This window comes from Dromiciops gliroides, chromosome 2, assembly GCF_019393635.1.
Source record: "Dromiciops gliroides isolate mDroGli1 chromosome 2, mDroGli1.pri, whole genome shotgun sequence".
Classification (NCBI taxonomy): Eukaryota; Metazoa; Chordata; class Mammalia; order Microbiotheria; family Microbiotheriidae; genus Dromiciops; species Dromiciops gliroides.
In genome coordinates, this window is record NC_057862.1 from 435453014 (window position 1) to 435466791 (window position 13778).

A 13778-nucleotide genomic window follows, 5' to 3' on the forward strand; every position below is an offset into this window, starting at 1 on the left:
GAGAGAAGGCACTAGAATTAAGAGGAGTTGGGGAAGGCTTCATAGGAGGTGGGGTTTTAGTTGGGGCTTAAAGGAAGTCACTAGTCAGAGTGGAGGAGGGGAAAAATTCTAGGCAGGGGGGAACAGCCAAAGAAAAGGGCCAGAGTCTAGAGTTGGAGCTGGAGCATGTTGTCTGTGGAACAGCTTGGGGGCAGGGGTGAGGGAAGTGTCACTGGATCAAAGGGTACATGTCAGGGGCTACAGTGTAAGAAGACTGGAAAAGGAGGAGGGGGCAAGGTTAGGAAGGGCTTTGAATGCCAAGTAGAGCATTTTGCGTGGCATTCTGGAGGTAATGAGGAGCCACTGGAGCTTAGTGAGGGGATGGAGAGGGACTGATGTGCTTGGAGCTGCACTTTAGTAAAATCATTTTAATGGCTGGATGGTGGATGGATTGGAAGCGGGAAAGGTTTGCGACAAGCAGGCCCACTAGCAGGCTAGTGCAGTCATCCAGGTGTGAGGTGATGAGGGCCTGCACTAGTATCAGAGGAGAGAAGGGAGCTTATTCAGGAGATGCTGCAAGGGTAAAAATCAACGGGCTTTGACAACAGCTAGGATATGGGGATGAGAGATAGTGAGGAATCCAGGATGACTCCTGGGTTGTGAGGCTAAGAGACTGAGAAGATGGTGCTGCCCACTACAGTCATCGGGAAGGGGGGTTAGGGGGCCGGCAATAATGAGTTTTGGACCTATTGAGTTTGAGATATCTGCTGGACATTCAGTTCTAGATGAAAAGCAGCTGGAGATGCGAGATTGGAGGTCAGCAGAGAGTTTGGGGCAGAATAAACAGATCTGAGACTCATCACTATGGAAGCCATGGAAGCCAATAAGATCACCAGGTAGCATAAAGGGAGAAGAGGGCCCAGGAGAGAACCCTGTGGGACCCCTATAGTTAAAGGCATCATCTGGAAGAGGATTCGGCAAAGGAGACAGAGAAGGAGCAGTCAGAGAGTTAGGAGGAAAACCAGGAGAAAGTGGTATCCTGAAAACCTAGAGAGAAGAGAGGGACCAACAGTGCTGAAGGCTGTCAAGAGGTCAAGGAGAATGAGGAGTGAGCGAAGGCCATTGGATTTGGCAACGAAGAGTTCATCAGTAACTCTGGAGAGAGAAGTTTTGGTGGAATGACGTCAGAAACCAGATTGTAAGGGGTTAAGAAGAGGGTGAGAGGAGAGAAAGTAGAAGCCCCTATTGCAGACAGCCTTTTTGAGGAGTTTAGATAGGGGAGGGTAAAAGAGATTTAGGGCAATTTTTAGCAGTGATGGAAGGATTAAGCTAGAGTTTTTTTCAGGCTAGGGGAGACATGAGCATGGTTATAGGCAGTAGGGAATGAGCCAGAAGACAGAGACTGAAATAAGTGAAAGAGTGGGAATGACAGAGGGGGGAATCTGTTAGAGGAGACAGGATAGAAGAGGGTTGCTTGAACAAGTAGAGGGGGTTAGCCTTAGTAAGGAATAAGGCCATTCATCATGTGAGACGGGGATATCCAGTTGCTGTCTGAGCAAACAGATTTGTTCACTAAAGTCAGATCAAGGCAGTCTCTCTAACACAACATTTTAGCTGATGTAATCTCACTTTATTTTAAGGAACATTTTCTCAAATGAGGGGATTCAAAGACACTTTGACTCTCTTTGCTAGTGAGTGACCCCACAACTCTTGTCTGAAAATCCAGGTTTATATTTTAGCCCTAACACCTACTATCTGTGTAAACAGAGATAAGCCATTTGACTTCTCCAAGGCTCAATACTTGTTGTATCTAACACCCAGCATTAGCCAGAAGTCACTTTTGTAAACTGTTAACAGGCTTTCAAAATGGAAATTGTTCTACTTCTTGGCAAATGACAGAGGGGCTTTGACAACAGCTAGGATATGGGGATGAGAGATAGTGAGGAATCCAGGATGGTGCTGCCCACCACAGTCATCGGGAAGGGGGGTTAGGGGGCCGTTCTCTCCATCTCTGAGATGACCTAGGTCTTCCTGAGACAGGGGCTCTGGGTGCATTAGAGATGAGCGTGGGTAAAGGAGTGGTGTAGGAGCAACGAACAGTTGAGAGTTCCTAGAAGGGGAGACCAGTGAAGATAATGACACCAGAGCCATCCCTCGGCTTTAGGATGTTCCCAAAGATTTCAGATTCAGCAGCCACAGGTTTACTTCTAACTCAGCTCCAGTCACCTCCTGTGTCCCCTCCCCTCTCCTCCTCAATCCTTCTCTCACACACCTCCTAATTGCCTCCTTTCCTTTGGATCCCACCTAACCCAGGCCAGAGGTGCTGCCCAAGGTGCTAAGGGGAGCATTTGGCTCCAACCATTGGGCCTAATGAGCCGAGCGTTGTCTTTCATCCCCAGCCCTTTGGTCCAGGATCAACCCCAACACCTGTTTGACATTTTAGTCCTTTGGGGAAAGGGCAGACAGACTAATAAATCAACAGCTGTGGAATGGGAGTGAATAGTAGGCCAACAATCCGTTGTTGAGGTGGGGGATGTTGATGGATGCTCTGAGGGAGCTGGGGATAGCAGACGGACAGACAGCCATTCCTGACCCAGGGAGTCACTGACCTGTGAGGACTGCTATCAGTTCTTGAATAAAGCTGACAGATATTCATATTGTTGGTGGGGAGCCGTCAGACAGAGCAGAGGAAAAGGGTTGGGTGGCAACCACCCTAAAAACACCCATATAACAGCAGGCGAATTACCAACAACCTTCACTGTCACTCAAGCTCTGGAAATGGGGCTGCAGACAAAGTTTGATTTAAGTCAAACCAAGAACTAAAGGTAAATGTACTAATCTGATGAAAACACTCTCCAAAAATCAGTTAACAACAACACACCTCTCCGGAGCCCTTGAGGTGGGGTCAGAGGATCTGTAGTTTCATCAGAATGTTTTTATTCATTATCCCTGTGCCCTTGAACAAAGGACTTCACCTTGCTAGGTCTCAGTTTCCTCACCTGTAAAATAAGAAGTTAGATTTGACAACTTATAAGGGTTCTTCTTCCAGTTCTAAATTCTACGAAAGGCCAATAGATACTATGGTTTAAAAAAAACAAAACTGGATCAGAATATTCCCCAAGCTGAATCTGAATGATGCTGCACTATTAGTGGGCTCAAGGGCCTCCATGTGAGTTGGAAGGGGTCTCAAGTTAGAAATGAGAACAGTTGTCTAGAGCTGTTTCCTTCGTTCTTTCTACTGTATCAACAGAAGAACTAATGTTGTGGAGATGTGCAGGCTGGAAACGGGTGCCCACAAGGGGTTTGGGACATGGAGTAGTCCTCTCAGATATGGTTCACAGTCCATAGTGATCCTCAAATACGCCTAAGCTTCTCTTAATTTACATCGGCTTAGTATTCTAGGGACCTGACTCAATGTACAAGCCTTTTTATATTCCTAACCTTTCCTAACTCTTAGGGGAAGGAGTGAGCTAAGTTTACTGTCTAGGGGAACATCTATGGGGATATCTCCAGGAAACCTCCATCTTGGGCTGAGTTCTTTGTTTTCCTGTTTGCACAGTTTCCCAGGGCCCCTTCTTTTAGGAGGACTCAGTGAATGGGGGAGAACCCCTTTGGGAAGAATTTCAAATTGCTTACCCTAATTCATTTACTAATGACAATAGCATTTTATGTCCATTTGGAAGAGCAGGCCAAGGATGCATCTCACTCACTTGAAGCCAGATTATTTCTTTTCTTTTCTTTTTTTTTTTTTTTTTCAGATTATTTCTTGAATTCTTGGTGGCTTTGGGGGATGAATGCTGGATTTGTAAGGGCCTCTATGGGTTCTGCTGGGTCCTGCCAGAGAAGTCTAAGTTAAAGACCAAACTATTGTTTTATGTGTACTGGCTATTGCCCTACATTTTACTTACAAAAGTGACAGCTTTCTATTAAATTAACCTAGTTTGTATGCGGTCAAGTTTCACAAAGTTCTTTTTTAGTTCACAAGTGGATTGCTTATATGGTTTCTTGCCCTTTTTGATGACCTTTTCAATGTTATCTCCTGCCTCCCATTCCCACCCTCCTTGCCCTCATTCTCTTAATATACTGGGGTCCCAGAGCCACATGTAAACAGGCTACCCAATCCTTTCATCTGGACTTCTGGAGGCAGAAGCTATATAGAGACTTCACCTTTCTACAGATGGGGTCCCCATCGGACCAATTCCCCAGTCCTTTGACTGTCTGTGAACATGATGGTGTAGTTAAGGGATTTAAAATAGGAATGGGCCTTAGAGATAATCTAGCCCATTCTGCAGATAAGAAAACTGAAGCATAGAGATAAAGCTACTTTAACCAAAGTCATAAAGGTAGTAAATGGAAGAGCTGGAATTTGAACCCAGACCATTTGATTCTGAATCTAAGATACCTTCCATTACCTTCTAGTTTTCCATCAGTAGAAACTTACTGATGCCTCTTGTGTGCCTAGCCATAGGCTGAAAGGAAGACAGACACAAGAAACAAGCTTCCCAGACTCAGGGAAGCTAGCCCAACTGCAATACTAAGACTTACAAAGTTCAACTCACAAAAGACCAATATCTGTTCATGAGCAAAGTTCCTTTAGTGCATTTAAGTATTTGTGTGCATGTTAAATCCTGTTGAAGGAATAACAGGGAAACTGTGACCAGCAGAGAGCCATAAGAACTAAAAAGAACTAGCCTTCAGTGGAAAAAATATAGGATAGTTAGCATTTATGTAGCACTTTAAGGTTTTCAAAATGCCTTTTTCATAACAAAACTGTGAGGTATATAGCACAAATATTCTACAGATAAGAGGTTGAAAAATTGTGACTTGCCCAAGATCACTTAGCTAGTAAATGTCAGAGGTAGAATTCGAACCCAGGTCCCTACAGAATCCAAATCCTCTTTCTGAAATGTTACACTAACTCTCAGAAGAAGACTGGGTTGACAAAGATGCAGAGAGCTTGCATAAAGGAGCACCCCCAAGGATCTCTAAGGTAAAAGACCCTTTTATAGACTGAGAAACTAAGGAGAGGACAATGACAAGGCAGGAAGGTTTTGGAAGGGCTCTCAGCTCTCTCTCTTGATTTGCTCTGAAGTCTTTCAAAGAGCATATAGACTACATTCAAATATACATAATCACACATTGACTCTCTTGGCCGTCTCCCTCCCCCTCCCCCCTTTCCTCCCTCCCTTTCCTCTCCCCTCTCCCTTCTCTTTTCTTCTCTCCGATCAGACTCACTCTCCCCAGGCAGGGGCGTTGCTGGGAATTCCAGTGAGTTCCCAGAGCTGGGCCACCCCCACCCCGCCCCCTGGCCCGCCCCCTGCCTCTCTTTCTCGGAGCTAAACTCTGGGAACAGTCTTCTCCCTCCCTCCCTCCCCCCCACCCCCCTCCCCATGGACAAATGGCTACTGCTGGAGGACCAGGGTATGTGTGTGAACTGGCAAAGCAGAAATGCCGAGGAAGGGGTGGAGTGGTGGAGAGATTAGAGGCCATCCCCGGTCGGCTGAGGGCCCCTCTGGACCCCTTCGGTGTGACACCCGACTGAGCCCTCAGGGCTCAGAAGACCTCTCCCCCACCTCCACCGTCCTTCCTTTCTAAATCGACACAAACCTTCACCAGTCTGTGGCCCATTGTTACGGCTCCTTTCCAACCAAGGGTCCAAATTTAAACTTTTGCCAAAAACCAGTACCCCATTCCCTTGGGAATTACCTTCTCTGATCCACCTTCACTTCCCCCTCCAGGGGGTGATTCTCTCCAATTCTATAAGGGGCATAGCCCAGCTTCCCACTTTGTTCACACACACACTCACACAAATACACATATATAATAGTTTTGGAGAAGCCATTGGACAGAATTGATACCCCTTGGTATTTTCCCTTTGAGCCTTGAAATCTCCCATGTTCCTCCAAAGCCTGTCACCTTTCCCTCAGCTAACCACATCTCCCTTTTTCCCTTCCTTCCCTCCCTCCATCCCTTTCTTCCTTCCTTACCTCCCTCCCTTTCTTTCTTCCTTCCGTCCCTCCATCTATTCCTTCCCTCATTCCCTTCTCCTGCAGCACTGGCCTGTTTGTCAGTCTCCCTGCCTGGGACCAATTCTCCTTGCCTCCCACACACCACCCCAGCCCTGCCTCCTCCTCCCCTTCTTCTCACACAGGTGAGTGAGCTGATGTGAAAGTTCTAGTTATGACTCAGAAAGAAGGTGTGAGCAGGGCCTCCCTGCGCCTGGGCAGCAGCCCCAGCCCAGTGTGGCAGGACTTTCCCACACTCCTCAAGGGTGTGTTTCCCAGGCTAGTTGTGTTTTCAGAAGGTGCTGTTGCATGTTACCCCTCCTGAGGTCAGGTTGCTCATCCCTCGGGCCCTCCTGTGCAGCACTGGTTGGGTGGGACCCCTTCAGGAGCCATGAACCTGAAACAAGCAGCTTGTTAAAATCCAAAGGAAATGGATGTAAAGTGTCATCCCTGCTGTTCTCACGCGCCTTCCCATGTCCCAAGGAAAGACTTTCAGACAGCATCATGGTCCCTAGCATCTCTCAGCTTCTCACTCATCTTTGGGAGTGGATCCATCACATTTTAGAAGTGAATACAAAGTGTGGGTGTTGAGAGGAGCAGGAACTTGCCCTGGATTTCAGACTTTTTTTCTTTTTGCCTCCCCCCCATCCCTATTCCCTCATCCTCCCATCCTCTTCCCTTGAGATGGGGTGCTGGGAGCACAGTCTTTGTAAGTAATATGTATAGTCACGTGCGATTATTTCAGACTAAAAAGATGTACTTTTTTTCAGAGTGAAAAGGGCCCTCCGTTGTCCTGTGGTTTAGATAGAAAAAATATTTTAAGTGCCTACTGTTTGTAGACCAATTAGACTTAAGGAGAGAGACATCTATTGAGATAAGATGTATTCCTTACTCTCCAGGAACTTAACAGGCTTATTTATAGTCCAGTAGGAACCAGATCTGGATCTTAGAGTCAGACACTTGATAACTGCGTCACTTTGAACAAAACATTTAAATGCTGTGAGCCTCAGTTTTCTCTTCTATAAAATGGAAATATTTTTAAAACCACAAGCATTTATTATCTACTATGTGCCAGGCATTGTGTTATTTTATAAATATTGCCTCATTTGATCCTCACAGGAGGTAAATGCTATTATTATCTTCATTTTACAGTTGAAGAGACTGAGGCAGACAGAGTTTAAGTGACTTGCCACAGGTCAAACAGCTAGCAGTGTCAGAGGTCAAATTTGAACTCAGGTCTTCCTGATTCCAGGCCCAGGGTTCTATCCACTGTGCCACCTAGCTGTAATAGTACTTTGCATTACCTACTTCACAGAATTACTGCTCAAAAAGCCCTTTGTAAACTTTCAAAGACTACAGATATGTATTATTTGCATTTTACTTTATATCTCATCCATCCCATTGCCTCACTCCCTTCAAAGAGGTGGTCACAGGAAGGGGAGCAAACATAGCTGAGACTGATATAATAACACAGGACAGGGATTGAAAAGAAAGGCTTCCCTTTCCTAAGCGGTTCCTATTAAAACCGTGGCTTGATCTTTCTTATTAAGCTCCTTTCAGTCCCCAAAAAGGGAGTAGCAGGACCCTGGAAGAGCCCTGCCCTGGCTCTCTGGATCTGCTGGGGTGTCCCTGGTGGGTGAGAATCCAGGGCCTCCAGCCTCAGACCGGGGCTTTCCCCGGTCAGGAAGCAGCTGGTGATAAGGTCCTGCTTTCTGCATCATTTCTCGAGAGCTCTGTGCTGCTGCCTTCTCGTGAGAACTTTGGGAGCAAGGCAGGCAGACACATGGCCTGAGAACCACCAGACTGAGGATTCTTTCCCAGAAGCTCACCTGCCTCTTTATCTGGGGTCACCCAGAGAGGACCAGATGCTTGCCAGGGTCATCTGTATGATGTAATGTCAGTCATGCGTCTGCCCACCATCACTATCTTTACCCTTAGAGTCAATTCATTTCAGCAGTTTTGTATGTCGTGCCTACTATGTGCCCAGCCCCATCATGGGGCGTACAGTAGGGGAGATGGGAGAAGAGCAGATAGAGAGCCATGAGGAAGCACACAGTCTCCCTGGGGAGCCGTGCAGGAAGCAGGGAACAAAGCAGGGATGATGAAGTATTCATGGGAATAGTACCTGCCCATTCTTTGAGACCCAGGCCAGATTGCTTCATGGCTCAGGCTCTCAGGTGCTTTGGAACAGCCCGCCCTTCCTAGCTCTGGTTACCCCACCTGCCTGGTGAGAAAGAGGAAGAGCCAAGGATGAATCAGAGAACAGGGAGGAAGGAAGGGAGAGAATGATTCTCTTGGGAGATAGGATGATTGATGGTCAAGGCATAGGTGCTACAGGGCCATGTGACCCTTCATTTCAATTCCCTTGATGCCCAGGGGTGACCTCAGCACCCTTCCCACAAGCACTCCAGGTATATTATTCCTAGAGAAGAGTCCTTCTATGCTACTGAAAGGCATAGTGGGAAAAGTACAGGATTTGGAGTCAGGAGACCTGGGCTCAAATCTCAGCCATAACATTGTCACTGTGTGACCATAGGCAAGTTACCCTTTCTGAGCCTCAGTTTCCTCATCTGTAAAATAGAGATATTGCTATGTTTATCTTCATTAGGCTTTTGTAAGAATAACTGTTTTGTAAACTTTAAAGCACCGTAGAAATGTGAGTTGCAGTTCTTTGTTGTTCTTTGAGGGTGATCAGTGCTTAGCACAATGCCTGGCACATAGCAGGCATTTAAGAGATGTTTATTGATCAATCGATCAGTAGAGTAGCTGAGCTAGAAGACAGTGACTTCCACTCTTATAAAGCAGGGGGTCTAAGTACTTGTTCCAAGGGTGTGTGGAATTCTTCCTTGTTAGAGAAATCATACCCTTTCCCTTTCTCACTGATGTGAGAATCATCTTCTGGGCTCCTACTAGTCTAGATTTCCAGTAGGGAAAGAAAACTTTTTGGCCATCCTTTGGCATAGGCTTTGCCAGTTGCAAACACCAATGACATTTCCTTGTTTCTTCTTTGGAACCAGCGATCTGTGATGTTTCATTTGCAACTGTTCCTGTTCTGACCATAAGACATAGGTTTGTAGAGCTGACTCAGTGTCTTTTCACGTGATAGGTACTTTAGAAAGGTTTGCTAAATTGAATCGAGAATGGGGAAAATAGAGAGAGACAACATCGAGGGAAACAGGAGGCACGGAGTGGAGGAGGTGGGGCAGTCTCCCACGGCAGTACTCAGAGTGAGACATTGTCCAGGAGTCATTGTGAATCCTCCTGGCTTGAATGTCATCCAAAGGGAAGAGCAATTTAGGTGTGCAGACTGATAGGCAAAAAACAGGCACCCCAGTCTCCAGGTGAGTTTCTGAACTAACTGGCCCAGCACCCCCTAGACAAGACTTCTCCCACCACCCGCAGCAGGGTCATGGTGTGAAAGTTAAGAGGAAGTCAGGAAAAGAGCCATTAAAGGCTCTGAGCAGGGCAGAACTTGCTTTTCAAGCTTTTGAAAGAGATCTCAGCTGCCAGTTGGCTGGTACGGGCCCAAACCCACAGTGCTGTCACCTGAGGCCAGGCTGACCCCAGTCCCCCAGCCAACATCCCTGGACCAGCTGGTTCCCACTCCCAGGCCAACAGTGGCACTGCCGTGGGAAAACCACTACCTGTAATTCCCGAGGGGTGGGGATGATTGAGCCAGAATCCATTTCAGAATGGGCAATGAGTATTTCGTCTAGGAGCTCCTGGTGACTCAGTATGAGCTGGTACAGGTGGCCCCTCCCCCAGGAGCATGCTCCCCTGGCACACGACGACAGCTAGATCTCTCTCTCCCTGACCAACTAATTTCAGTCCCTTGGGCCATCGTTGAGTCGGGGCTGAAGCGGAGCAGTGCTCAGCCTCTGAGGGCACCTCTGGCCTGCCAGGCCATGCTGGAGACCTTCAGCCTGACCAGGGGATCGAACACCCCCCCCACAGAGAGGGTTCTCACAGCGGAGGGGCCAGTTGTGAAAGGGCAGGCGTGGAAGCTCTGGTCTCCTCCCTCCCCCCCACTCCCTTCTCATCATCATCATCAGGGCTCCCCACCCCTGTTCCCCTTTCGCCTTAGCTCTTATTACCACCATTGCCAGAACAATGCTCTGTTAGCTCTGCCCATAGAACTCTTTCAATGCCAGGAAGGTCACCAGGGGGAGGAGGCCAGGGAGGGAGGAAAGAAATGGTCTGGCTTTGACCCTGCTGCTGAGCGCTTTGAGGGTGAAGCTGCGCTGGAGTATGGGGGTACGGGCAGCTCTGCCTCACCTGCAACCTGTGCCTTGCCACCTGCACTGTATTTGTATTCAGATACAAGCTGCACTCCCCATTGGCTGGATAGCCACTGGCAAGCCGTGGGGCTGGGAGGTGTCTCCCAGCCCCCTTCAAATATTTTCCCACCGAAAAGGCTTTGTGTCATCATCCTTAACAAGAAAAGGAAGAATGTTCCCATGAATTTGGTGTTAATTGTATCAGTACCTCCTTCTTAGAGCCCTTTCCCCCTCTTCCCCACCCCCACTCTTCTTCTTAACATGACAGTTCAGGGGAAAACAAACCCTTTAGTGGAACGGGAGGGGGGGTGGCAGTAAGGCTCAGGCATGGAGGGTCTGGCTTTCCCTCATCAGCTATGGGTCCCCCTTGCAATGTACCCCATTAACAGGTCACGGGTCTGGAAGCAGCCAGCTCAATCTCAGTGCTCCTGGGGGGTTGGGGGGGGCAGAATCCAGCTGTGCTTCTCTGGCTAAAGCAGACGGGGCCAAAGGAGGCTTGACCGGCTGCTTCCTAGCAATGATTGGCCAGCAAGCTAAAGGAGGACTACCAACCCCCCTGGCCTGGTAGCTATGGTGGGAGAGGGGAAATACCGAGGAGCCACTTTGGGCCCAAACAGGGAAGGGACCTAATTGAAAGTGCTACTTAGGAGCCCTGTGGTCGCACCTGTGTACAACAGAGTAGGAGGCAGACCCCAGAATTTGTGCAGTGCCACAGGTCCTAGCAGGAGGTGAAGGGAAGGCTGCAAGCCAGAGGACCTAGTACAGGCCCCCACATACACAATGCAGGGCCTTGTTCAGTCCCTTAACCAGAAGGTGAAATCCAGAAGTGCCAGCCCAGCTGCTCCCTACCTTTCTCCTTCTCCCCTGAAAAAGCTGCCACAGCCCCTGAGTGTGTGGGTGGCCAGTTGCATCAGTAAGTCACACTGTTCCACGGTCACACAATGAAGCAGCATCACAAATGTTGCAATTCTTAGGGCCCGTGGGAGAAGGGTGTGGCAGGGAAGTGAGGGCCCACAACCCCCTCCTCTCTACATGGGCAGCCCAGGGCTTCCACTCTCTGGGGTGCTTCCCCTCCTCCTCCATGAAATCCCCCTGCCCACAGAGGGGCAACAGCGTCTCCAGGTCCCAAAGGACGGGAGGAAGATGCCAGCAGGGCTCACTCCATGTGATCACACCCCTCCCTCAATCCTTCTCCCTCTCTTGGTGGGGAATTTCCCTTCCTGAGTACCTCCTCTTGGCTAATTCCCTGCCTGCTCCTAGCAGAGCTCTGACCTACAAAATGATTACAATCAAGAACCAGCATGTGCGCGTGTTCCCCAGCACACACGTGCCCCCGATGGTCCAGCTCAGATCGGTGTCATTGAGGAGCACTGGTGATGCATCGTACCTATGGGTTATCTCCTTCCTCCATTCCCTCTTGCTCCACATTTAGCTCCCTTGCCATCGTATCTGGTTCCCCTGAGATGACTCAGCCCTATGTACCCTGACCTCCCACACCAAGTAGTGACTAAGTCTGTGGGACCCTGAAGACAGGCTGGAGCGCCAGGAGACAGGCACCTGCACAAGGAGGCGGTGGAGGCTTTGTGAACAGAGACCAACCTAGAGGACTCCTCCTGGACTAGCAGAGAGCAGTCAGTACAGGCCACACAGAAGGGGCCACGGAATCCTAAAAGGGAAGGGAATAGAATGGGATAGAATGCAGTGAAACAACCTCACTGAACCGAGGGCCGGCTAGAGTAATAGAGACGCACTATACAGCATTAAAGGAACTCAAAGTAGAATCATAGCTTGTTAAAGCTGGACAAAGTCTTAAAGATTTTTCTCAGCTAGCCCCCCACCATTTTACAGATGGGGGAACCGAGGCTCCAAAAGGGGAAGTGACCACTGTTAATGGCAAGTTAGTTTTGTGGGTGGTTCAGCCTGTGGTTTTGTCTGCCATCTACAATGCTCACACGTTTTACTTGGAATCCCATCTAACCCCTCTGTCTTGGTCTCCTTAGGTGTGTAACTGTGATAAGTACCTGAAAATCTCCAAAGAGAAGATCAGACACTTGATGAAGATCAGCGGTTACCTGTCAGGGGAAGATGACACAGGTGAATAGACAGCAAGCTTTGGATGGCATCCTGGGTACACTCTGTGCTATTGGCCCCTGTGAGACTGACAACCCCCCCCCACACACACACACACACTCCTGCCATGGTCTCCTAGCCTCAGTTCAGCCAGTTATTGACCCTCATGAAGGCTGGGGAAAGCACCAAGTATGTGGTTGTAAAAGTGCTTTCCAAAAAACTCTACAAGGCAGTGAAAGTATTTTCATGCCCATTTTACTAATGAGAACACCAAGGCACAAAAAAATATTTCAACCCATACACAAATAAGCATAATCCAAGGCATGGTGTCAAAGGGACAGAGGAAAGATCTGGATGCAATATGCCCCAGGAAAGTTTGAGGAAGCAGAGAACACTTTAATACTTCAACAATTAACCTGTTAACCTCAGTTTCCCAATCTACAGTCAGTCAACAATCAATTATTAAGTGCCAACTATGTGCTAACCATTGGGGATGTGAAGAGAGGCAGAAACAGCCCCTGCTCCCGAAGAGCTCAAAGTCTAATGAGGGAAACAACATGCAAACAACCATATACAAACGGATAAAGTACAAAATTGGGAGTGATCTCAGAGGGAAGGCATTAGCATTAAAGGGGGATCAGAAAAAGCTTCTTGTCAAAGATGGAAGGGAAGCCAGGGAAGCCACGAGGCAGAAATAAGGAAGTTAAGGATGATGGGGACTTAGAAAGGGTCATTGGATTTGGCGATGAAGAGCTCATTCATTGGTAACTTTGAAGAGGGCAGTTTCAGTTAAGTGATGTTGGAAACCAGATTATGAAAGGTTGAGCTGTCTGAGAAGAGTGTTGTTGTTCAGTCTTATCTTACTCTTTTTGAACCTGTAGACCATTCTGGTCATGGGTTTTTCTTGACTAAGGTACTGGAGTGGTTTGCCATTTCCTTCTCTAGGGGTTAAGTGACTTGCCCAAGGTCACACAGCTAGTATGCTGCTGAAACAAGATTTGAACTCAGGTCTTCCTGACTCAGGTCTAGCCCTCTATCCACTGAGTCATCTAGCTGCACCCAGAGAAGAATAAATAGAGTCAATGAGCATAGCCTAGGGGTTTGACTGTGAAAAGTAGTTAATGTATAGGACAATAGCATCCAGGGGTGGTAGGGTCTGATGAATTTTTTTGTTTTTGTTTTGCAAGGCAATGAGGGTTAAGTGACTTGCCCAGGGTCACACGGCTAGTGTCAAGTGTCTGGGGCTGGATCTGAACTCAGGTCCTCCTGAATCCAGGGCCGGTGCTTTATCCGCTGCGCCACCTAGCTGCCCCTGATTAATTTTTTTAAGAATGGGGGAGGGGCTAGGTGGGAGGGCAGCTAGGTGGCGCAGTGGATAGAGCACCGGCCCTGGATTCAGGAGTACCTGAGTTCAAATCCAGCCTCAGACACTTAACACTTACTAGCT

At 48.1% G+C, this 13778-nt stretch overlaps 1 protein-coding gene across 1 annotated transcript in view; it reads left to right on the forward strand.

Moving 5' to 3' along the window:
* EXD3 (exonuclease 3'-5' domain containing 3) overlaps positions 1-13778 on the forward strand; it is a 422505-nt gene that overhangs the window by 390597 nt on the left and 18130 nt on the right. Inside the window, exon 21 of the mRNA XM_043985843.1 lies at positions 12262-12355. Coding sequence (XP_043841778.1) covers positions 12262-12355 — 94 coding nt within the window. The remainder of the gene's footprint in view (positions 1-12261; positions 12356-13778) is intronic.